This window comes from Cyrtonyx montezumae, unplaced genomic scaffold (genome assembly GCF_038088225.1).
Source record: "Cyrtonyx montezumae isolate F1298 unplaced genomic scaffold, pur_monq_1.0 scaffold_2, whole genome shotgun sequence".
Lineage (NCBI taxonomy): Eukaryota > Metazoa > Chordata > Aves > Galliformes > Odontophoridae > Cyrtonyx > Cyrtonyx montezumae.
Window position 1 is genome coordinate 56,330,180 of NW_027071936.1, and position 23,535 is coordinate 56,353,714.

A 23,535-nucleotide genomic window follows, 5' to 3' on the forward strand; every position below is an offset into this window, starting at 1 on the left:
AAGAAGACATGCATTCTTATTCTCAAATGAAATGGATGGAAAAATCTCTCATGTTATGAAGCCAGCGAATATATTTAAGCTTTAGTACAAGTAAGGCTTTTGACAACCTAAGCATTATTTTCAGGAAACTGTTAAGATATCTCTTTCCCTAAGTTCTTGATATGGTAGAAGGAGCAGTGAGATTTTGTCAGGTTGTTAATTAAAGCAAACACTGTTTAACACTCTTACCAGATTCACCACCATTTGCTTTCAAGCATACAAGGATATGAACATTGCATGATACTCAAAACTGTTACCAAAAGACTTTGCAAAACTTTTGTGCAGTGAGCTTATCAATCTCTACCCAGGATTTTCAGAAAAAGACGAAGTAGTCAGAGGGCAAATACCTCTACCAAGGCATATGAACTGGTATTAATCAATCAATTAACCCAGCTGACAGGCCATGGAATACAAACACGGGCAACATGATGGGTTGACAGACCCAAGAACAGTGGAATCAGAAGGTTAAACAATTAAGTACTGACCAATCATTGATCACTTTTATGCAAAGTTTATTAAGATGTCCAGAAGAATACATTTAAAACAAACATGTAGCAAATATTAATTCAAGAGGACAAAGCAACTTAAAGCCCCCAGAGCATTTATATAGTTGATAAATAAAAATACGACTATTACCATCCCTGAGCAAACAGTGCATTTAAATATAACAATGAACAAAGTAACTCAGTGCACATGTCTGTGCAGACATAAAATGGTTGGAATTTGTTAAAATACGAAGATTTTAAGATCTTTTTTCAAAGACAGTTGTTCTTAACTCAGATATTTAAAAAAAGAAATCAAGCTGTTGGCTCTAGAAGCTACTTAGCAGTAGCGCTAGATGTATTTTGTTTTGATTTGAGTGATTCTTTACACTGCATGCTGGCAGCAATGTTGCTCTTCAATGAAACAGCAGTAACTTCAGAAGTCTACATTTTTCATTACTAAACATTTCACATATTGTGTTTTCAGCAATGGTGTGAATCTGAAAGTCAGAGTAAAGAACATAGGCTCTTCTAACAGTCCAGACTTCAAGCAACAACCGCAGAGAGTAAATGTAAGCAAGTTTCAATACCCAGCTTTAACATTCTCCTATCTTCCACAAACCATATTTAACACAGTGACTTATATAAAATAGTCTGGAAATGACATGGTGCCCAGGTACTGAAGTATCACAGCCAAGGTGAATAAACTGACAATGTCATTTTATTTTCCCAGATGTGTATGGCTAATTGCTTTTAACTTAATGCTGACCTCTATTGCAGAGGAAGGAAAATAGGCAATTTTATTAACAGGCACTTCAATGAATGAAAAGTTACTTTTTGAATAAAAACATCCAGAATACTAAAACATACTACATACATCAAATTAATTTTCTTTGTGCTCTTAATTTCTTGTGTGATGTTCCTATTGTTCACTGTATTGCTGGTTACTCGCAGCTTGATAACCCACCTTTGGCTGTAGACAATGTATGTCAGTACAAGTATAATCCATAATCAGATTATAGGTGATGTACATTTCAACCAGTTTTCTAGACTCTTACTCAGGTCCATATCTTTTTTTTTTCCCCCAGATACTATCGGATTTGAAGTCGAGAGGTTAGATCAAATAAATATTTCCTAATACACATAACATTATAAATTCAGTGGATCAATGTCTCCTCTGTTGTCATCTATATGCAAGTTCATAAGCACAAACAGATTCCAAATATTAGTATTGTAGCTATCAATTCAAATATAAAAATAACATTAAAAACCCATAACACATAAATTGAAGCATCACTACAACCAATCAATCTGCTTTAAGCACAAAGTTGGACTAAGTGACCTCTGGAGTCCCCAGATGAGATTTAAGACAAGGTGAATGACTGATAAGTCGGTTTTATAATGTTACAAAGAAAGCATGAAGTGCATTATGTTACTAAGATAAAATCTATCTTTCAATTATTCACTAATCATCTGCCTTCTTGCAGCCATTGGTTGAAACATGGGTTAATATTAATTTCATTTATAAAATCAGGTAGCATAGTAATCAGAAGTCTGGAATGTAACAAAAGTAACACCCACTTCATAGGATAATTGTTACTTGAATCCTCCACATGAAGCTGAAAGAAAAGAAAAAACAAGTCAAACGTAATGTGTATATATATATATATATATATATATATATAGACATACACACACACATTATTAGGCTGTACATACTGCACAAGTTGTATCCCATACTAATTTGAAATTCTTTAGTTGGATGATTTTACATCATCAAGTAATAATATACTGTACAAAATAATCTACCTGACTGTTCATAGAGAAAACCAGGATGCTTTCCTAAGATTCAGCTTTTTAGAATATCTGCAGACCACTTGTACTTCTTACTTTCAACCTCTAAGTACATTTTAAAGCAGTATGGTTGTTTTAGTATATTAAAAAGAACACAACTCTTAACAGCTCACAGTGCACTTTCCCCACATTTCCAGTGCTTAAACAGAACATTGCTAATGACAGAAGGAACAAACTTGCATTGAAGAATTACGCATTTTCAAATGTGACTCAAGCTCCCATAACAAATTAAAGCAGCTCTGAAGGAGTCACCTCACAGGATGATGCAGCTGTGATTTGGTGAACAACTCTCATCTACTACTAAAGTTGTCTTTAATGTCTTCATTAAGTTCTTTTTTCATTTTCATGGGATTCATTTAAATAGAATATCAACAAAAAAAAATCTGAAAAGGCTTTTTCAACGTGACTGTTGTTGAGAAAGAATTTTTCAAGTCAAGAAATTATCTGTATTTGCTGTAAAAAGTTTTTTTTTTTTTAAGGAAGACCCAAGAACCAGACAATTCACCACAAAAGTCATAGTGGCATACTCAGAGATAAAGATAAGACAATCTGCGTTTAAAAAGAGAGGGAGAAAAACAATTGCATTTGGATAGCTGCTTCTCTTTACTATCATGTCAAGCAACTTCCCTAAAAAGTTTTCCCAGCCTGGACAGAAGCTACAAGTATTTGGCCTATACTCCCCAAATCCTTAAATGGTTTGTATAACAAAGCAACTCATGCAACAAGATAAACACTTATCTGTACTTAAATAATTTAATTATTTACCTGGAAGATTTATCCTAGGAGTGACACAAGCATCACAACACCCATAAACTGAATGAACAACACCACAGGTGTGATAAATGACCAGACTGGCCATAAGGCAACATTAAAACTGGGAATAAAAGAAAAAAACTTTAGATAAATTCAACTGTCACGTTGTGGAAAAACCAGGCATGGAAGTAAATCACAGCACAAGAAGAAATTAAATCCTACCAGCTTAACCTGAATAATAGTTACTTCTTTACAACTTCAGAGTTAAAAAAAAAAAAAGGGCAAAAAGAGCTATCAGTTTTAAAAGTATGTGCTAAGTTCACTGCTAATTGACTGACATCTCTCCTGTAACTTCAGTAACTCCTGCAGATTTGTTTTACACTGAATAAAACAATGATGCACAGAAATTATGAAAGTAAAAGTTATGAGAAATATTCTTGTTTTTTCCATGGGCAAGAACAGTATCTGAGAAAAACAAACAACAAAAAAAAATTATATTTACAGCCTGGTAGATCTGAGAATGAATTAAAAGAAAGGTATAGCAAGAAAATGTATTTTACAAATGACTTACAAGGATTATGGATCTGACTAATTCTAAACTATTTCTTCAATCAGAAAAGATCCAGTTAAAGTTAAGCTTTTTAATAACAGCTTCAACTACTATAAATCTTGCCTTATGGATGAATGCTAAAAACAGAAGAAATCATGCTATACTATCACTATTACACTCAGTGGAATTTGAGAAATGATAATTCTGAGAAAATGAGCCCATTAATACAGTTTGAACAGCACAGGTTCAGCAAAGGTCTGTTCGCACGTGTTTCAACTTACCAAACTGCTGCTGCAATAAAAGTGACAGTTGTGACAGGTATCAGTACAGGATACTGCACATCGTAGTCCTCAATTCCATGATACCACTCAAGATATATTATGCAGTAAAAGGCAACTGATAAACATGCAGCCAATAAACAACTGCCAGAGGCAAACCACCAACTGTAGTAGAAGGGAAAAATATGTTTAGTAATATTTCAGTTCATGTATTATTTTCCATATCCTATTCTAAAAACAGAACACACAATACCTGTTAAATTTATAGATTAGCCTAAAACTCCTAAAATATTTTTTTTAGATTACATTTATAAAACACTTGCATAGCTACTAAAGTTTAATTTCACAGTACACCACTCCTGTTCAAAAAGCACCTCCAGGTGAAGCTATAATATCAGTCAATCCCACCGAGAATTAACTTCATGAAAAAGATATAATTCCGTGAAATGATTTCTACTCTATTTTAAAGCAATTATTTCTCTTTTCCCAATCTACTCAGTAGACATCTGAATGAGAGAGGGGAAAAAAATCCTTCCTTTTGATGTTTAGTGATTAATTTTAGCTTTTATTTTTTAATTAAAATCAAAACCCCAACACTTTCAAAAAAATAGGCAGTGGTTTCTTGTACTTAAGGACAAATATGAAGGTACCATATTAAAATATACTGTTACTAGAACACCTTATACATGTATACAAATGGTTCAGTCAAGCCAAAAAAAAAAAATAAAAAATCAGGTGGTCATCTGTCCCAGCTCACAAGCCACAGCCACCTAGAGATCCTTGCCCAGGACTAAATCCAGGTGGCTTTTCTGCAGTACTTCTGAGGACAGAAACTTCACAGCCTATCTGGGCAACGTGTTCCAGGGCACAATTAAGAAGTGTTTCCTGATGCTCAGATGGAACCTTTTGCGTCTCAATCTGTGTTCAGTGGGAATCACTGGAAAACATTTGGCTCCATCTTTTTGCATTCTGCTTTCAGGTATTTGTATACATTGATAAGATTCACCCCTCCTTGCCTTTTCCTCTCCAGGCTGAGCAGACCCAGCTCTCTCTGTTCCTATTGGGGATCTTGTTTATCCAGGATTCAAAATACAGAGTTTAGATGTAACAATCTGAATGTAATTCAAAGATGAAAACACAACTACCTTTGGTAAGAAATCTTTGTGAGGTATCTTACCTATCTGCTTGAATTGTCTCTTTAACAGATTTAAAAAAATCAAAGTAATATGTCACAGCAATGGAAGCCAAAATCCAGAATGCAGAATGAACGTTCAGTCTGGGAGAGGGCTTCTTTTTCTTGTCCACAACTGTAGACTCTTCTGCAAACATGATACCAACAAAGCCAGTCATTAAGTGCAGTGTCCTTATGGATTCATAGCATCCTTAGAGTTAGAAGAGACCTTCAAAAGTCATCTAGTCCAACTCCCTTGCAGCGAACAGGGACATGCACAGCTAAATTAGGCTGACCGAGCTGGGTGGAGCGGCGGAGCAGAGGTACCTGTTGAGGTATAGGTGTATGTGGTGTACGCACTTAGCATCATTAGCAGTTTGCGTGCACGCTAACCTACCGCACCCCGCTAGAACTGCCACCGGCTGAGCGTCCTACAAGCGCTCAGCCCTCTGCGGGGCTCACTTCAGCATCGGCAGCTCTGCGGACACAACAGCCGAGGACGAGCGGGAGAGCATCCCTGAGTATACCCACCCTCCCCTCGGCTCCGCTGTCAGCCCCACAGCGCAGCACAGCACCGCAGCCCCATCCCTTCCCGGCGGCACCACCGCCCCATCCGCGCTCCTCTCGGCGGGGCGGGCGCGGCACCACCCACCGGCCGTCCTGCCGCCCCGAAACGGCGGCTGCAGCAGCGGGGCTGGGGGCTCTGCCCCTTGTTGCAAATGGCGCCTGAGCCTGGGGAGCGCCTCCCCACGCAGCCCGCTGCCCGCCATCTTTGGCCGCTCCGGCAGTGACGTGAGGTGGGGCGGGGCGGAAGGGCGCGTAGAGCCGCAGTGACGGCCGCGCCCTGTGGGGTGTGGGGCTGGAGCAAATACTGACTGATAGCGGTACTGGAACTGCCTGAGCGGAGGTTGTGGCGAGGTGGGGTCAACCTCTTCTCCCAGATTACAGCAATAGGATGAGAGGGAATGGCTTTGTGTTGTGCCACGGGAGGTTCAGGTTGGGTATTTGGAAAAAATTATTCTCCAAAAGAGCGATGAGGCACTGGAATGGGCTGCCCAGGGAGCTGGTGGAGTCATAGTCCTGGAGGCGTTCAGTATATGTGTAATGTGGCACTAAGGGACATGGGTTGATGGGGATGGGCTGATGCCTGGACTAGGTGACCTCAGAGGTCTTTTCCAGCCTTAATGGTTCTATGATTTAAACAGTAAACAGTATTTTGCATGAAAGTGAGTGTGAAAATAAGTTTTCACAGTACCACATGCATTCTTCAGCAGAAATGTTTTGCAGATATCTTCTTTGTAGTTTCGTGTTCAGAAAACAGGAAAAGCAGGAAGAACAGCGTGTAGGCTGTGATTAATAGCTGTGTGTTCTATTGGTAGAGCTTTAAAAACTTCAGGACATTGTAAGGGTGGAAACTAGCAGGTAAGCTCAGGATAGAAGCTAAATGTGTTCTGATCTGCACAGAGCACTATTTTTAAGCACTTCTAAACTTCTTGGTTAGTTAATGACCTTATCAAATGCCTTTTGAACTGGAAAAAAAATTGAAATAAATCTTTGAGGAATAATAGGTCTTCTGCAGATATAGCCTAATTCGTTACAGTGCTAGAGCAGCTTAACAACTCAGTAGACTTGCACTGATTGAAGTCATGTAATGATAAGCCTAGTTATGACCAAGTTTTTCATACATTTGTCTTATATTTGGTTTGAGTTATAGATACTTAAGCACTGGAGAATTTGGCTTTCTCTGTGTATTTTGCAAGTGGAAGAAAAATAACTCCCTCTTCATTTATGTGACTCCTTGGGTGAAATACCATGTTTCTACTAGCTCATCAGCATGTACCTGTCTTTTATGCATTTTACATCCTGCCCATTGTAAGGGTGAAGCAAGGAACAGGAGTCATGATGAGGGACTTGGAGGCAATATTTGGAGTGATGAAGGAAATGAGGCTTCATTACTTATGATACTCTTGGTGTACATTTAACAGGTGCAAGGTCCTGCACCTGTACTGACATAATAGATAGTGGGCTGTACCTACAGGGCATTAGGAGCAGAGATGGAGTTGTAATCATCCCACTCAGTGCTTATCAGTCTGCACCTGGGATCTAGTTCTGGTTCCCCAGTTCAATAAAGATGTGGGCAGACTGGAGAGGGTCCAGAGGAGGGCCACAAAGGGCTGGAACACTTGGCAATGAGGAAAGGCTGAAGTAGTTAGGTCTTTTCAACCTGGAGAAGTAAAGGCTTAGGGGCAACTTCATTACAGTATTTAAGTACTTAAAGAGTGGCTACAGAGAGGATGGAGGCACTTCCTTCACAAGGGGTCAGTGTGGAGAAAACAAGAGGTAATGGGTACAAGCTGCACTGGGAGAGGCTTTGTCTTGATATAAGACAGATTTTTTTTCATGGTGATAATGAGTCACCAAAACAACCTCCCGGGGGATGTGATAGAATTCCCATCACTGAAGACTTTCGAGATGCAATTGTGTAAGATGCTGGATAATCTCATTTAGGCTCCCTTTTCCCACAAAGAATTGGACTAATGATCTTTTGAGGTCCATTCCATCCTAGGTTGTTCTGTGATTCTGTTTGCCATGTAGCCTGGTATGCAGATGCACTGCATTGAATGGAGATGTTATCTATTCAGCCAAGGGGCTGCTAACAGTGATTCACGCAGTATATTTTCCTAAATGTCCTATTATCCTTTTCATAGGGGTTTCTCATGTTGAATGAAGCAAAGGTTCTGATTATTCTTTATTACTTTGCATTGGCTTTTGAGTAAAATCAGTGTAAAAAATTCAAGGATTTATTTGTTTATTTATTTGCTTGCTTCATTTGCTGTGGAGCACGTCTAACGTAAGGGTTGACTACATCATAGACCTTAATGACTACAGTGATTATTTTTTGTTTAGTTCAGCTGAATATTTTGAAGTTAACAGCTTGTAGGAGTCTCTGATCTCAGCTCTCTTAGCAATGAAATAGAGGATTCTTTGTTTTACTTCCTTTGAGTGAAATTACCTCAGCCTTCACTTTCATGCTGGTAACTTAAATAGGAAACAAAGGAAATCATGCACTCTCTTTGCTAAAGCCATTCATAGGAAATATCTTTGATTCAAATGTAGTAATTAAATAAATATGTATGCTTGAAAAGGTTAAGATCTGTTAATGTTGTTAAACTGAAGACTCCTTTTTACCTACAGAGTAGGCATTGTGCAAAGAGCTGAAATAAGAGCTTCCCTTCCCTGACTCGCTTTTGACCTTAACCTAGACCACTCATGTTCAGTGTTTGTAGAGCCGAGATGTTTTCTGTGATCTTTTCACAGAGCTTCTCTGATTCGGTCATTATTAATCTGTTAAAGGATAATGATCAGGAGCTGAGCTGAGGCTGTTACAAAATCAACAACATAATCAACAAAGCATCTGAACTGTGGGTGTGTTATAGGTAAATAGTTCTTACAAGTAAAAGTTTCAGAAAACTGCATTCAACACCTTCAGGGTATTTTCTTTTAAGGAGAAAAGAATGTTTTATGAGTTATTTCAGTGTTTTTAAACATTCCAGTTTTTGCAGTTATAAATGAGAACTGAATTTTACAATCTTGCATATGCTTAAATGTTTTTTTTTTTTTTGGTGCTCACTTGTATATTTCTCACTTACTGACTTGTTTTAGTGATGATTTACCAATAACTCTTAATACAGAAGTATTATCTGTTTATATTCTTTTTCTGTGTTTTTGTGTATTTTAGAATTCGTTTTTTAATTTGACTTTTAAAAAGTTAAATGTGTTTTCTAGTATTCCAGCAAATATTTGTAAGATTTTCCCCATTACAAAAGTTAGTAGCTATTTGAGGCCAAATGCTATATTTGTTCACAAGAAGCTTGCCTGACATTGTCATCATTACTTACCTAGGTAGGGTATTTTTAGTTGAAGGAGTTTGGTTTTAATGTCGGTGTATTCTTCATTTTGAGGAATAATTGTTCAGTACAATGGGAAAACATATAATCTGAAAGCACCTGGTGTTAGTACCTTAATACAAACGTGAAAAACGACCAGAGGTTAAAACTTAATTTGATCTGAATGTTGTACATATACAAACTGACAAACTAAAGTCTTTTTAAGGCTTGTGCAGCCTTAAACTTCCTCTTAAGGAAGGAAACAATAGACATAGTAGCGTGTTTGATGCAAAATGCACTACCAATAGGCATGCAAACATTTGAACTCTGAAGGAAAAGAAGGCAGAAAAGATAAAAGCAGTTAAAAACAAGTGGGAATCTAAGAGAAATGGAAAGGGATCAACCACATAATGTGATCTGATTTATCTAGTTATCTTATTCTTCATCTTGAAAGTTGTCAGTGCGAAATACAAAAACGTGGCTGGTCCAGGGTATCACTTCAGTCTGAAATATCTCTTTGATGAAAGACCATTTCAACACTTTCGATTATCCTGTTTAGAAGTCTTACGTAGCTTTGGTGTCTGACTCTTGCCTTTTGCTGCAGTTGGTATTAAGAATATATAATAAGACAACTTTGTTCATTCCAGCTTAAATCTTCAAATGTGTAAAAGAAAGCATGAAATAAATCTGGACAAACCATTCTCCTAGAAGCTGGTAAGTAAATCTTCCTACTCTGCCTCCTGAATCATTTCTTGAATTTAGTTTCACTTAACTATGCTTACTTTCTTAGGGAGTACAATGGCTCTCAAAATGTTTTCCCAAGACTACAGTTTAAAGATACAAAGCATTTGGCAGCAGTACTCCAGCTATAATTGTTCTTGACTACTCAGTCTGCAGTAGTGCTATATAATACCTCTTGGTTTGAGGATTTGATCTGGTTTTAAAAGCCTTAAAAAAAAAAAAAAAAAAAAAAAACAAGCAGGGAAATGGCAAAGAGGCAAAAGGAAATGGCCAGATGTGAGAGGATGGGAAAGGGAACACTGGTGAATTAGTGAAACTGATGTCCTCACTGAGGAAAATGCCTGTGCAGCCATGCACTTCTGTAGCACTATGACAAGAATTGCATACTTACTGTACTTATGAACATCCTAAAGTATCATTTTTGGAAATAATCAAGTCAGGTCTAGTTAATGTAGGAAAGACCATGTATCACTTGGGGGGATGACTAGTCAGGTTTATTGTTCATAGTACTTTTTTCTCTATTTGGACTTGACATGGCTTACTTTAGGATTATTGCTTTATTCAGACTTGGCACTCTATAGAGGCTAGCATTTTATTTTTTTTTAAGGCTGCTGGTAGTATATTAACTATTTTTTCAGTTCTAGTCTAGTTCCCTAACTGCCAGAGGTAGTGAAACAAAGTTTCACAGGAATGTGGACATCACTGCTACATGATTGCAAAATACAGGAAAGTTTCCTACCAGGTAAGTGACAGGACCTTCTCACTGATGTATATGCAATGGAATTCAGCCCATGCTCTTTGCTAGCAGAATTTTTTGAGTCCTGCAAGAGTAAACATGAAACTAAGTTCTTATAAAATTAATTTAGGTTTCTAAGGTGTTTTTTATGTGTTTATTTTCCTTTACAGTCCATTACTACTTATTTCTTCAGTAAGATCAATTTTTGTACACACCTTAATTTGGTAACCTGATTGGACAGTAGAGTTATAGAGAGCCAACAGATTGCTACACTGTCAAAGGGAGAGAGAATGATGCTTGTTAGTATGAGAATTAAATTCAGCAATATCTCAATTTGAAGTTTTAGCTGGAAGATGTTGTGCAGTTCCTGCTATTACTTTGACAAATCTGCTTAATGTTACCAGGTTTTTAAAAGCATGCAGCTAAGGCAGAGTTAATATTTTTTTTTTCTTCTCATTGAGAACTTGCCCAGTGCTAACCCCTGAAATCACTTAGTGTTCACAAAAAAGCTGAATTTTCAGACAGAGCAGGTAAGTGAGATGTGTTGGAGTGAGAAAGGAAGAAGAAAAAATTCATGGTGTAGAAAAGGGAAATTGTAGAAACACAGAGTCCATAAAAAATATAGTAAATGTTAGAGTGGATAGATGGAAAAAAGAGTCAATAAAAAACCTATGTGCGTAAGAAATGTCTATAAATTCAGTAAAAGCTTTTACACTAGCAGTTGATTAAGAAGTCCAAGACAAAAATGCTGGTACAATATATTGACTTCAGTCAGTGAAGCACTTGCTTTAATAATTAAAAGAAAAAAAAAAGAAAAGAAAGAAAAAAAATCCAAAAACAAAGTCTAGGAGAACATTCTGGCCCTGTCTCGCTCACTAAAAACATCAGCTTTTGTCATGCATGGGTACTGTATAGTGTCAATAGCTGAATATTCCTCCTTGAATTCCTTCTCATCATCAACAATCAAAGGCCATCAAAAAGCAGAAAATCAAGTGTATAAAAGTGCACTTCATGCTTCCTATTTATAACTTGGTGTCTGAATCTTAAGAGTTCATTACAGGACTACTGCAAAGAACAGATCAAAGGAGTAAAATTCACTTATCTTGAACCATTTATAATGCAGGCAAATTTCTTGTGTTATTTTTCATTGTTTGTCATCTGAATGAGATGTAGTGATTTCAGTGCTTTCATATGGATTGAGTTCCTCATGGATTTTAGTGGAAAGAGGAGACTTAGGCTAAAGTTCTGATATCCAGTGGAAGAAAGAGGTGATAAGATTTGAAGGCAAAAAATGAAATGATGAGGCTTAAGTGTAGATTTGCTCTGATTTTTCAGAAGAGGGAAACCAATACTGAAAGATGGACCAATGAAATGATCGTTTACAGGATAATTTGTGATGGCGTTATGAGTTCTTGATAAAAGGTTTTTGTATTTGTTTTTATTGGCTAAAAGAGAATCTGAGATATAAGGTTTTTTTTTGGTGAGATATATATTTCAAGCTGGTCATGTTAATCTGCACATCCTACTAGACATGAATACGCACACATTCTCTTTTCTTTGTATTCGTGCTGTCTTAGAGCAATATCTCAGTATGTCTAAAAGCCCTTTCTTTCTAATAGAACAAATGCATGTGAGAGCTGAGATTGATTTTGTAATCAGGCCTCACTTAGGATTTCAGTGCTGTTTAGTAATAACACATTCCACCTGACAGTGGGTAGGCATACAGAGACACAATTTCTGTTATCCTGTTGCTTTCAAGACATTTCAGAAACTGCAAAACAAATTCTGTATGAAGTGAGTTGTTTTGCTTCTGATGTAAACTCAGAGGAGGAGGATTGAGGGAAGTTTCTTCTTAAATTTCCAAATCAGAAGATCAAAGTATACAGTCTACTGGAAGAAATGGCAGTTCCGCGTCTTGTAGAAGAAACTGAAAAGACAAATGAAACAAAATATGTTCTTCGAGTTGTTTCAGCCTGTGAGAATGTAAAAGCATGAGAATACAGGTGCAAGTGGAATTATATCTCAGCAGATACAAAGAAAAGCAGTAAGTTACAGGTGCAAAAGGAACTGTATCTCATCAAGTGCAAAGAACAGTTACCACTGAAACTTCCTCTGCTCCAAGTGAAATTTAGTATTAAATATAAAATAACACTTCCTGAAAAAGAACTAGTGGGAAACACAATATGCTGCTTTTCTTGGCTGACAGAGCAGAAAAGAGACTTAGAGAGCTTATTCTTGTTGTTTTTTCTTTTTTTTCCTTTTTTTTCCTTTTTTTTCCTTGAAAGCTAAACCAGGAGAAGAAAAGGATGAATGTTGAATATATTGATTGAGATATCTTCTGACCTGTGAACGCAGCCCAAGTTATAGAACAATTATACCTTTTTTTTTTTGCTTATCTTGCACAAAAAGTTGAATATTTGCTCTCTTATTTCCTTAATAAGGGTGAGTGTTACAGCTTTAAAAGTCTCCAAATAGAGTAGTGTATTGGGACTCCGTATCATGTGGTCATCGGTTATAAGCCAGTACTCATGTTGGCCTCTGCCTGCATTGTACTGATGCAATCAGATTAGAGCACCAGGTGGGAGGATCTTTTTTCACTAGCAGAAAGGAGAATGAGCTACTCTAATGCACCCGTATGGTGGACTGCTGACTACAACAAACAAGTAGACATCCTTTGAAGCTGTCTTTTTTTCAGTGATTAAAATCCCTGCTTAAATTCCGATGCTATACTTACCAAGAAAGCCACCAACTTTAAACAATTAATTTTCTGATCTATGATACTTCCATCTTTCTTGCTCATCCAAAGACACTCAGTTTCCAATACAGTATTTTAGAAAGGAATATGTCAGTGATAAGGCATTTTTTCTCATGGAAGTAACACTATGCTGCTTAGGAAATCAACAAACAGAACATTCTTGAATGCTTTGTAATGCTATGTTACTGGTATCCAATGGCTTCTCATCAGTTTATTGTGACTGCCAACATTACCAACTGATGTATAATACAAGTGAACACATAATTTGGGGAGAAGAATGTTAAAAAAAAAAAAAAAAGGTTACAAGAGGTGAATACAGTAGTTTAGTAGTTAAATTTCTTCATGGCATCACAAACCTAATACACTGGTTTGTTGTTAAAAGAGACTTCAGTACCACAGCAATTCTGTCAGATAAAAGGTTAAAATAAAAGGCCACTTACTTTACTGTCATGATGTTCTTTAACTTATTCTGTACTTTTTGTATACTTTGAGCAGGAGTTCAGTAGTGTGCTTGATGAATGCATCCACAACTTTCCTGTCCGTGCCAAACCATAATAATTGATGTTACTGCTATGAAACTAGGTCAGAGATGATCTTTCTGGTTCATCATGTGTCTGTTACCAACTGTATTAAAATGCTAGTTGTAGGTCATGTCAGCTAAATTTCCTTGTATTGATAGCAATATCATGCTGCAATTGACCTGGATGTTCAAAGATAGAGCACAGTGGAAGGATGGCAGTTGTGATCAGCACACACAGAACCACTGCAGTTAGATCTTCCTTCTACAAATGGAAGGACACGAACCAGCAATGTGCTCATGCAGCACAGGAAGCCAACTGTATCCTGGGCTGCATCAAATGAAGCATGGCCAGCAGGGCAAGGGAGGTGATCCTGCTCCTCAACTTTTTGCAGGTGAGACCTCACCTGGAGTACGGTGTCCAAATGTGGAGTCCTCAGTACAGGAGAGACACAGACCTGTTGGACTGTCCAGAGGAGGGCCACAGAAGTGATCCAAGGTATGGAGCATCTCTCCTACAAGGACAGGCTGAGAGAGCTGGGGAAGGTTGGAGCCTGGAGAAGGTGACCCAATAGTGGCCTTTCAGGGAGTTAAAGGAGTGTTAAGGGAAAGAAGGGGACAGACTCTTTAGCAGGGTCTGCTGTGACAGAAGGGGACATGGTTTCAAACTAACAGAAAAGAGATTTAGATTGGACAAAAGGAAGTCTTTTACGATAAGGCTGGTGAGGCACTGGAGCGTGTTGCCCATAAATGCAGTGGAAGCCTTGTCACTGGAGGTGTTTAAGGCCAGGTTGGATGGGGCTTTGAGCAACCTGATCTAGCTGCAGATGTGCCTGTCCATTGGCAGAAGATTTGGACTACATGGTCTTTTAAGGTCCCTTCCAACTCTAAGGATTCTAGGATTCTTTAAAATACATGCATGTGTAGAGATGACTGCCAAGCTTGTCATTAGTTCCTGGAGGTGAAAGATCTCAAAGTCATTCAAAAGATTTAAGAGCTGTTCAATAAAATTAATCATCTGATCCAGAAGCTGGAATCAGATAATGTTTAATGAACATATTTAATAAACTCCAAGCAGCAAGTTTCCAAATTACCACTGTGGCTTGTACTCTGCTGCACTATTATACTGCCTGGAGTAATCCTTTTAAAATGTTGCATGCTGTCTGAATGCAATCAGAGATTTCCAGATAAGCCTAAACTGTTGTCCCCTTGGATTTGCTAAACCTTTCATGTAATAACAAAAGAGCATCCAAGGTATTTAACTTCCTTGCAACAGACCAGTGGGATTAAAAAATAAAAAAGAGCAAAATTAGTAATATGTTGATTAATCATTTTTGAGATGAAAGTGGGAAGGTCTTACTGTTTTTGTCTTGGTGAAATATTCTGAGAGGTCTGCAAAGGGAGAATGCTCCCTCTGAAATGCTGATCGATAAACTGGTAATTATTAAGAGGGTAATTTCAATTGGATGGAGACATTGTTAGCTGCAAGTAGTAAACTGAATCTTGAATGTGTTTTAAGTAGAAAAGCCAAGTTCAGACCTCTGACGAATCTTGATTGTCCAATGAAAAAATATAGGTTTCCTTTTTTATTATTTTTTACTGAAGAGTTATGTGTAAGTAATGCTACTGTGCGTGGACTTAAGAAGCATCTGAAGTGATCTACAGAGGCATAGACACCTCTACCAAACTGTAGTACTTCCATCAATATTAATAGGAAAAACATACACGCCTGCAAAGCCTATTCTTCCTCCCTCCCCTTCTTTCAGACAACAGACTAGGAAAAGGTAATGTTGCTATTAAGATACATAATGAAGAAATACTAATGTAACAGATCACTAATGTACTGATGTAAACTACCCACTAGTGACCATCGCTGTGGAGGCATTAATTTCCTCCATGTCTGCCACTAAATTAGATTAAAAAAAAAAAAAAAAGCTTGTGCCTTGTGCTGCTTTGCCCTTCAGAGGAAGGAAGAATCAAATGCAAGACAAATTTACAGTCCCATAGGCAATACTAATACAACCATGCCAGTGCCCATTAGGAATCACAAGTTACTGTAGGAAAATGGGCAAATCCTGCTCAGCTGCTGTGTACTGTCATCTTGATACAACATTCCATACTTTCAGTTTTATAGAAATGTCTGTCATTTTTATATGCTTCTCAAATATTTGTTATGGTCAGCAACATGGTTAACATTGTCACCATCATACAGTCAACATTTGTATGGTCAACAAAACAACTTTTTATCTTTGGAAGATAAAAAGTAAGAAAATGGCGTAACTTGGAATGAATTTTAATCAAAAATTAAAACCTCTAACAATTACTCTACCAAAACTACTTATTATCTCTATGTAATATTAATGTTTGCTGTAAAATAAACAGTGAAAAGATTAATGGCAGTATGTATTCATTTTAGTTTTATGTCTATATGTTAAAAAAAAGCTTCTGAAATATATTGAAAGAACCTCTCCAAGATTTCCCAGAGCTGTAAATAATTTTTATTCAGATATGTCCAAAGCCATTTTCATGAACTGACAAACAAGCATTTAGTGAAGAGAGAAACTTATCATGGACTTCTATTGTATTTTTTTTCCTTACAAACAAGACAAATGTGTACTCAGAGAAACTGGACCCAGACATTTAACACTTTCATACTTCTAATATATTCAGTAGTTTTACAAATTCAGGTATTTTAATAAAGATTTCTGACCTTTTAAAATTCTTTCAGTGATTTCAATACAAAACATTATGTACAGTTTGTGGATTTCATGCCCAGATTTTTCTTTTTTTTTTTTTTTGTACGATCATAAGCTGAGAAGACGTTGTATTTAAGGTGACATTTTACAGTCATTTATTTCATTGGTCAACTTTATAAGTGATGTCACTTAGACTAATTTAGTCAGTTGTAGTACTAACTATAACACTAAGCAGCTATGCACGTACAGGTAACAGTCTTCAGATTTTCACTGAATGTACAGTATTACATACATAAACTTTACAGACATTGTAATTATGCACTTCACGACATGAAATGAAGAGGTTATTAAAGCCTGTGTATACAAGCTGCAGTGCATAAAGGAGCTATCAGTCATACCATTTGTGAGTGTATCCTAACAAAACATTTTTTCACGGTGAGATTTTGAATATGAAAATCCTATTGCTCTTACAATAGTTTCTACAAAAAGCCACACAGTCCTGGTCCTGATGAACATCCACACCTATAAATTAAATCCATGACTGGAAGAATTCTAGTATAGCTGTTGTCTACTATTTTCAATGTCTCTTAAACCGTGTACAAAAAATATACATTTTCCTTAAAAATTAAAAAAATATCTGAAAACATATGCAGCACTCCCAAAGTATTCTGTGATAAATCTAGAGAAAGAAGAGAAATTTTGTCTTAAATTCTGCTCTCCCATACGTAACTTAAATTGAGACCAATATGTTTTGTCTGTCCACTTGACAGCAGAATTTGACTCAGTCTGCAATGCAAACATTATGGAAAGTATATGAACTTATTTCACGAGTTTCACTTTGTCCTTTAAAACTTTAAATTTGGGATTGTTGTTCACTTTCTTATTAAACATGACTAGAATATCCTCTTCTGATTTGTGATGTTCACCAGCTACTGCATAGTACTGAGCTATCACCTGCACAAAGAAAGAGGAACAGCTCTGAGTTAGTAAAGATCCAGTTAAAGCAGTAATACATTCATGTTACTCTATTAAAAGTAGCACAGAATCTATTATGCTATGCCTTTGCAGAACTTGACTCTGTATTGTACTAAGTTCTAAAGAATGCATTTAGTTCTACTCATTCTGTCAACTGATGTTCCCCTAAGTAACGTCAAACATTTTTGACAGAAATGTGATTTTACAAGCTTCGGCATTACAGGAAAAAAAAAAGTCAAGACCAAGGAAGACTTAAAAACTAAAAAACCATGGTGAACTGTACCTTTTTTCTTAGTTTTTTAATCGAAATTTCATTGTCTGGAGCCTGTTTCAGAACAGCTTTGATGGTTCCTTTCCAGTTGAATTTACCTAGAAAATAATTAGGCATATAACACTGTTAAGTATACCAGATCTTCTTGTGGTAGGAACCTTCAACATAACTATTTTTAGAAGCAGTGTAGCCACCATCACAGTTCACTGTTATCCTACTGACCATGCAACAGCAGGGTATCTTAAACATGAAGTCAGGTAGGCTGTTTCTAAATATTTTAATGGGGTGTGCGTGAAGAACCATCGTACAATGTGAGCAGCTACAGGGTCAAGACTGCCTTTACTTAGCTTCTGCATTTCAGTTACAAACCAGTAACCTTTACATAATATACAATCTGCATGTTGAAGGACAGGCATTCCCCAAAGATAATGAATTACCTTGGCTTAGCTAAGCATAGAAGTCAAACAAAGATAAACTCCAATTTATGATTCAATTAGAAAAAACGATCATGTATGGGGACTGCTGAGTCACAGCCTGAACCACTGACTGAGCACCTGAAGACCTGGTCAGCCCTAGAAGCACAGGTGAAGGCACTTCACCTGTGTGACCAGAAGGGGTGGAGCCAGGCTCAACCCCTCTTAGACCTCATTTAAGGGTTGATCTACAGTGAAGAAAGATCTCTTGTTAGAGATCTTTCCTTTGGAGTTCTTTTTCTGCAAGCCTAGATTCTTGGAGATGGGTGAGTATTCACTTTTCCTTCCTTTTGTAATATCTCCTTGTTCGTGCTGGTCCTGTTGCCTATACAGGTGATGTAAAAGATAAAACACAGAAAGTTGCTTTTTTCCTCTGTGTTAGCTAAAATGTGTGGCAGCAGAGAAGAAACCTAACGTGGGGAGAGAAAAATGCCAAATTCTTAACTGTCTAGTGAAATTAAGTGTAGCTAGAGGCTGCCAGCACAGAAGTAACATAAGAATCCAGATCTAGGTGTAAAGTGTAGCATAGGCTTCTTCCTCTGGAACAGACAGGTGAATATTATGACTGAGGCACAACTTACTTCATGGCTTATTGCAAAAGCCTCATATTCTGTAGGAGGTCTTTTGAAGCATAGTTCTGTAACCATCTAAACTTCCCCCATTTCAGAATACCTTTACCTTTTCCAAGAGTTTCTTCATTGCCATTGGTGTTTTCTGTTTCCATGTCTTCTGACATGCTTTCAGTTCTCATTTTCTTTTTTGTGATACGAGGTTCCTCTAGAGGTGAAATACACAGAAAATGTGACAAAGCTAGAAGAAAAGTTCTGTAATGACTAAATTTCTATTTTTGTAACGTAAGCTTGTTTGCTTTTTGTATTCATGTTCTGTAAAAGGATTGCAACCAGTATGTTTAAAAAAATAAAACAACAAATTTGTATATTTGACATTAATTACTTTTAAAAATTCTACTGAGGCAGATTATTGATATTTTAGGCACTGACAGAAGTCTGGGGACAATACACTTAAGTAGGACAGATACCTTCTATATGTTTATGTTTGCGTTTCCTGACATTTGTTTCCTCTTCTATTTCGTTCCGATGGCCACTTCCATTTATTTCAAATTCATTCTCCAAGCTCTCTTTCTCTTTTTTGGACTTTTTATTCTTCTTTGTTTCTGAGCTCACAGGTTGATTTTCTAATTTCAGATCTTTTTTCTCCTTCTTACTGTTCTTTTGTCTCTCTTCTTTTCGTTCTCTTTTACTCTTTTTCCACTCCGTTTTACCATTTGTAACTCCATTTTCTTCAGCCACTGTTTTTTCCCCACTTTCTGCAGACTGCACTACATCCTTCTGTTGTGGTTTGTCATGTTCTTTTTCACTTTTCACCTTTTTTGAAAGACAATTTTCACACACCTTTATTGATAATTCAACTTTTCTCCACTATATCATTCCAGATATACACCGATATCCTGAATTCAGCCAAGCTTGTTACACAGTACTAAACACTGGCTTGACTCTTCTGTTAACAGCCTAAACACTAATAACCTCACTATCACAGAAGAAATATTATCTTGCAACAAAAATCTTTGTCTTGGCTTAATTTTCTTTTTCTAAATGTTATGGTATGTGTTGCACTATGTAAACAGTGGATATGTGTTTGTTTGAATACTCCATTCTCAAAGCATTTAGAATGCAGTACCAGAATTTCTAAGGGCACACAATTCATGTGAATGCCAGAAAGCAGAAGTGTGATGACACAAAACGTTATGAACTTACTAAATTAAAACGCTGTGCTTAGCAGGCAAAGACACCATTCTGAAACACCACTATTAACAATTAGTCACAGTATTGGAACACAAGGAAGAAAGAATGTGCAGATTAAAGAAGCATCTGTATATTTCTTTTATATATTTGCTAAAATGAATCAAGTTACAGGGGATGCAAAGCTTTGATTTCTGCAATAAACATTTCTTGACTGCATTCCTGTTGTACAATGTTGTACCTCTCACTTAACTTACATCTCCAGTTGTTTCAGAAAAAATATCCCACACCTGGTCTTGCAAAGTGCTGTCAGTAACTCTCAAACTGTTCTTCATCCAGTTCTGTGCAGGAAAGAAAAAGAACACACCACCAGTAACTTTAAAAAGTGCATTTTTTTTCCTGATTACCATATATTGTTTTTCTAGATTTAAAAGTTGTTATTTTGCATGATGAAGATTTGTTTTGATGCTTACTCTCTATGGATCCCTTAAAACTCAATGCTAAATTGTTTGGTGCAGCATATTGTTAAAAGTCTATGCCATGCCTGTCTGTTGCCTCACCAACTGTTATCCAGATGAGATCAGTATACAGAAAATGATATCCTCAAGCTTTTGAACAGAGCTGGTTGTATGTATGTCCTACTTAACCTTTTGACTGTTTGTATGAGCTAAAATATTAAGGGTCTGTTCTTGTTTGTTTCACTAGAAACAACGGATCCTTTAGGGATATCTGGGAAGGCTGCACTGGTAAACTGGAATAATGGACTGCAAAAACTTTTGCAATGCAATGTCGTACCACAATGAAAAAGGCTTCTTGAAAATAGACTTTCCTTGCTTAGAACATTTTTCTCAATTTTGTCAAACTAGTCGAACCCTCCAGCTAGCTCTCTGGCAGCAATTTCACCCCAGTCTATTACATCTTGTCTGAATCACCTAGAAGCCATTGTGATTTTCTCTCAGCTTTACAAATTGAGACACAGAAGGAAGTGGAGGAGGGGCCGACTTGTAGTTCTTTACAGATACCACATAAAGCATTTGGAATCTGCTGTGGTTGGGAAGCAACAGAAATGAGAATTTTTTAAAAATATGCCTAAGAATATGGACATTCAAAAGCAATTGCGATAAGAAAAGAATATTTAAAGAAGAACAAGCCTACACATCTAACCTTAATCCCGGAGTCTGGGAAACAACATTGTGAGTTTCTGACCTAATGTCTCAATGCAATTTTCATGAGTTAAATTGCATTTAGACACATTTTACGAAAGGAGAAATAATTTCCAAGCATCTCCTAGTTGAAACTTGGCTGTTACATCATCTGCTTCCTGATGCTCAAAATGAAACAATTTGTCCCACCTTTCTTAAAAGAGAATGACACCAGGAAAGTCTATTTTTAAGTTCTGCATGAATTACTACCAAGCTCTTAAAACATACCTGAAATTTTACTTTTTTTCTTGGAATATTTCCAAAGGAACGCATTTGCTCCAGAATGTTCCGCACTTTAGGATTTATATTGGGTTTCTTCATTACTTCATGAATTTTCTGAATGAAGAAAAGCAGAATGAAATCAGCAAAGAACTGTAATAATCAAATGATGCATGCAAGTTATGGAAGCTGGAGGCATTCTGGTCAGAAATCACCCACAGGCTGTATAAGCTACTGAAATAATTCAATAAGCTTGAGAATAAACACCAACCTGTAGTTTTATCATAAGCATCAGTTACCTGTATAAATACTTTGGTACTAAGCAGAGGCCAGCAGGACTGCTCATTGATGCTTTCTGCTGTACAAGTTATGTTTTAAAGTACCATATCAAAAAGGGGAGCACTGCACTCTGAGAAGTGCTTACATTAAGAAAGTGAACTCTCAACTGACTGTTTCTTGCAAACACTTTAACTTCTGGAATTAACTGTGAAAAGCAAGCCATCTTTGAGGCTGCGTGCGTTTGACATGCATTTCTTCTGGCAGCAGTGCCTGCTTCAGTAACACACAGACAGTTCAACATCAACAGTTGTGTATAGTAAAACCTTACCTGAAGCCACTCCTGTTGTTTAGCATCTCCTTTACTAGTTTTGACTTCAAAATCTTTTCCACCATACTTCTGGTCTTCAGTTACGCACTTCACGTGGTCCTTATAGTCATCACCCCTGAACACAGATTTTTTTCAACTGAAGGTTCACTAAAGCATTCAGTCCTCCCAACACACTCAGTAATCAGTGCACTGAAGTAACAGCATTTGTTGTTTATGCCTTGATACTGTCAGTGCTTATATTTCAAAAGTTCAATGTGGTTAAAGTACTCGCTTGTAAGACTGTTTGTATCAAATGTGGATACATTAACATAGTGACTCTAATCAGTGCGTAGGCCCTCAAAAAGAAATGAGTAACAACAACCTTAATCTTTTGTTGATGAAGTACTGAGATAAAAACATTATACTGTGGCCCAGAGAAGCTGTGGATGCTCCATCCCTAGGTGTTCAAGGCCAGGCTGGATGGGGGGCCCTGAGCAACTCGATGTGGTGCCTGATGTAGTGGCTGGCAACTTTGCCTGTGGCGGGGGGGCTAGAACTGGATGATCCTTAAGGTCCCCTCCAACCCAAGTCATTCTGTAACTGTGATTATTTGAGGAGGGGCTTACTTTGATATGCAAATTCATATTCATAATTAAAAAGAAGACAGTAGAGCTGCTGCCTTCTAAGTTATGAGAAGTGGCAAATTCACAATTCTGGATGTTGTTGCCAACTTCACATAGCCTCTAGCAATGCCCAGAAGCGGTATCTACTCTGCAGAATGGGTCTTAATGTATATGCTCGGTATTGATGCCAGCTTCATCTACTGCTGATGGTCTTCCCACTAACAACATGAATTGTATCTGACTCTTGTCAGTCTGACACTAATTCCAGGTGAGAGCAGGACAGATGCACAAAGATGCTCCTGAAAAGTGAGTGCAGGGCCACACGTCTTCTTGCTGGTGAAGGAGAACCTCCAAGTCCTTGTTCACACATGGGTGACTGAGCCTGAAACAAACCTGCATGCTTTTTAAGCAGAAATGTGAATTATTCAGCAATTGCCAATGAGGCCGCTTGCCATCATTTACTTACCAGAAATCTTTGCCACAATCCATGCAAGAGAGACACTCACAGTGTCTGCAGATGTTCACGTGTTTTTCAACTTGTGCCTTCTTCACGGATTCCCCGCACGCATTGCACGTGAAGACGACCATCGCGGTGAGGGTCAGCAGCTGCTACGAGGTGGGGCCAATCTCCTTCCTCCCCACGCGCGCACAGCCCTGCAGAGACACGGAGGTCCCCGCCGTCACCACTGGAAAGAAGCATTCTAGTTCTCACCTCCCCCGTTTAACAACCTCTCAGTTCGGCTTTCTCCTACGCCCTCCCTTTCCTGCTGCAGCACCCCAAGCGCCTGCCCACGCAGGGATCCCCTCAGCGGCACCGCCGCGCCTCCGAGACCTTTCCTCCCCACCCCATAACCATCGCTTCGCGGGCTGAGATCCCTCTCACCGCGACCGCCGCCACGCGCGCGTCCCACGGCCGCCGCTCTGCGCCTGCGCAAACTCCCCCAGCCCGGACCGGAGAGCGGAAGAG

The 23,535-nt window shown here is 37.8% G+C and overlaps 2 protein-coding genes and 1 long non-coding RNA gene across 4 annotated transcripts; 1 reads left to right on the forward strand and 2 right to left on the reverse strand.

Moving 5' to 3' along the window:
- Positions 1-534: 534 nt before the first annotated feature.
- Positions 535-5,902, reverse strand: TMEM128 (transmembrane protein 128). The gene is made up of 5 exons (XM_065735784.1): positions 5,780-5,902; positions 5,134-5,275; positions 3,960-4,121; positions 3,141-3,249; positions 535-2,140 (listed from the first exon to the last, which is right to left on the reverse strand). Exons 1-4 carry the CDS (start codon positions 5,895-5,897, stop codon positions 3,150-3,152), a joined length of 522 nt encoding a protein of 173 aa, XP_065591856.1. The 5' UTR covers positions 5,898-5,902; the 3' UTR covers positions 535-2,140; positions 3,141-3,149.
- A 120-nt stretch (positions 5,903-6,022) lies between these two features.
- LOC136048494 (uncharacterized) lies at positions 6,023-9,992 on the forward strand. 2 transcript variants are annotated; one of them, XR_010622184.1, is made up of 2 exons: positions 6,023-6,045; positions 9,662-9,992. It is a non-coding gene; the product is annotated as an uncharacterized LOC136048494 (long non-coding RNA). The 2 variants fall into 2 exon arrangements; XR_010622185.1 differs by lacking the exon at positions 6,023-6,045 and adding an exon at positions 7,540-7,609.
- Positions 9,993-16,540: 6,548 nt separating this feature from the next.
- LYAR (Ly1 antibody reactive) lies at positions 16,541-23,229 on the reverse strand. Its single transcript, XM_065735779.1, has 8 exons — positions 23,035-23,229; positions 21,967-22,081; positions 21,369-21,476; positions 20,196-20,279; positions 19,218-19,563; positions 18,857-18,955; positions 17,718-17,803; positions 16,541-17,413 (listed from the first exon to the last, which is right to left on the reverse strand). Exons 1-8 carry the CDS (start codon positions 23,154-23,156, stop codon positions 17,279-17,281), a joined length of 1,095 nt encoding a protein of 364 aa, XP_065591851.1. The 5' UTR covers positions 23,157-23,229; the 3' UTR covers positions 16,541-17,278.
- Positions 23,230-23,535: the final 306 nt, after the last annotated feature.

Bases quoted from the DNA above. Each gene is read 5' to 3' on its own strand.
- LYAR (XM_065735779.1), bottom strand. From the start codon at position 23,156: ATGGTCGTCTTCACGTGCAATGCGTGCGGGGAATCCGTGAAGAAGGCA. The intron at 17,804-18,856 runs GTAAAGGTATTC...ATTATTTTCTAG, and splicing joins TGAAGAAACTCTTGGAAAAG to GTAAATTCAACTGGAAAGGA. The intron at 17,414-17,717 runs GTACAGTTCACC...TTCTTTGTGCAG, and splicing joins TTAAAAAACTAAGAAAAAAG to GTGATAGCTCAGTACTATGC.
- TMEM128 (XM_065735784.1), bottom strand. From the start codon at position 5,897: ATGGCGGGCAGCGGGCTGCGTGGGGAGGCGCTCCCCAGGCTCAGGCGC. The intron at 4,122-5,133 runs GTAAGATACCTC...CTTCTACTACAG, and splicing joins GAGACAATTCAAGCAGATAG to TTGGTGGTTTGCCTCTGGCA. The intron at 3,250-3,959 runs GTAAGTTGAAAC...TTTTATTCCCAG, and splicing joins TTTATTGCAGCAGCAGTTTG to TTTTAATGTTGCCTTATGGC.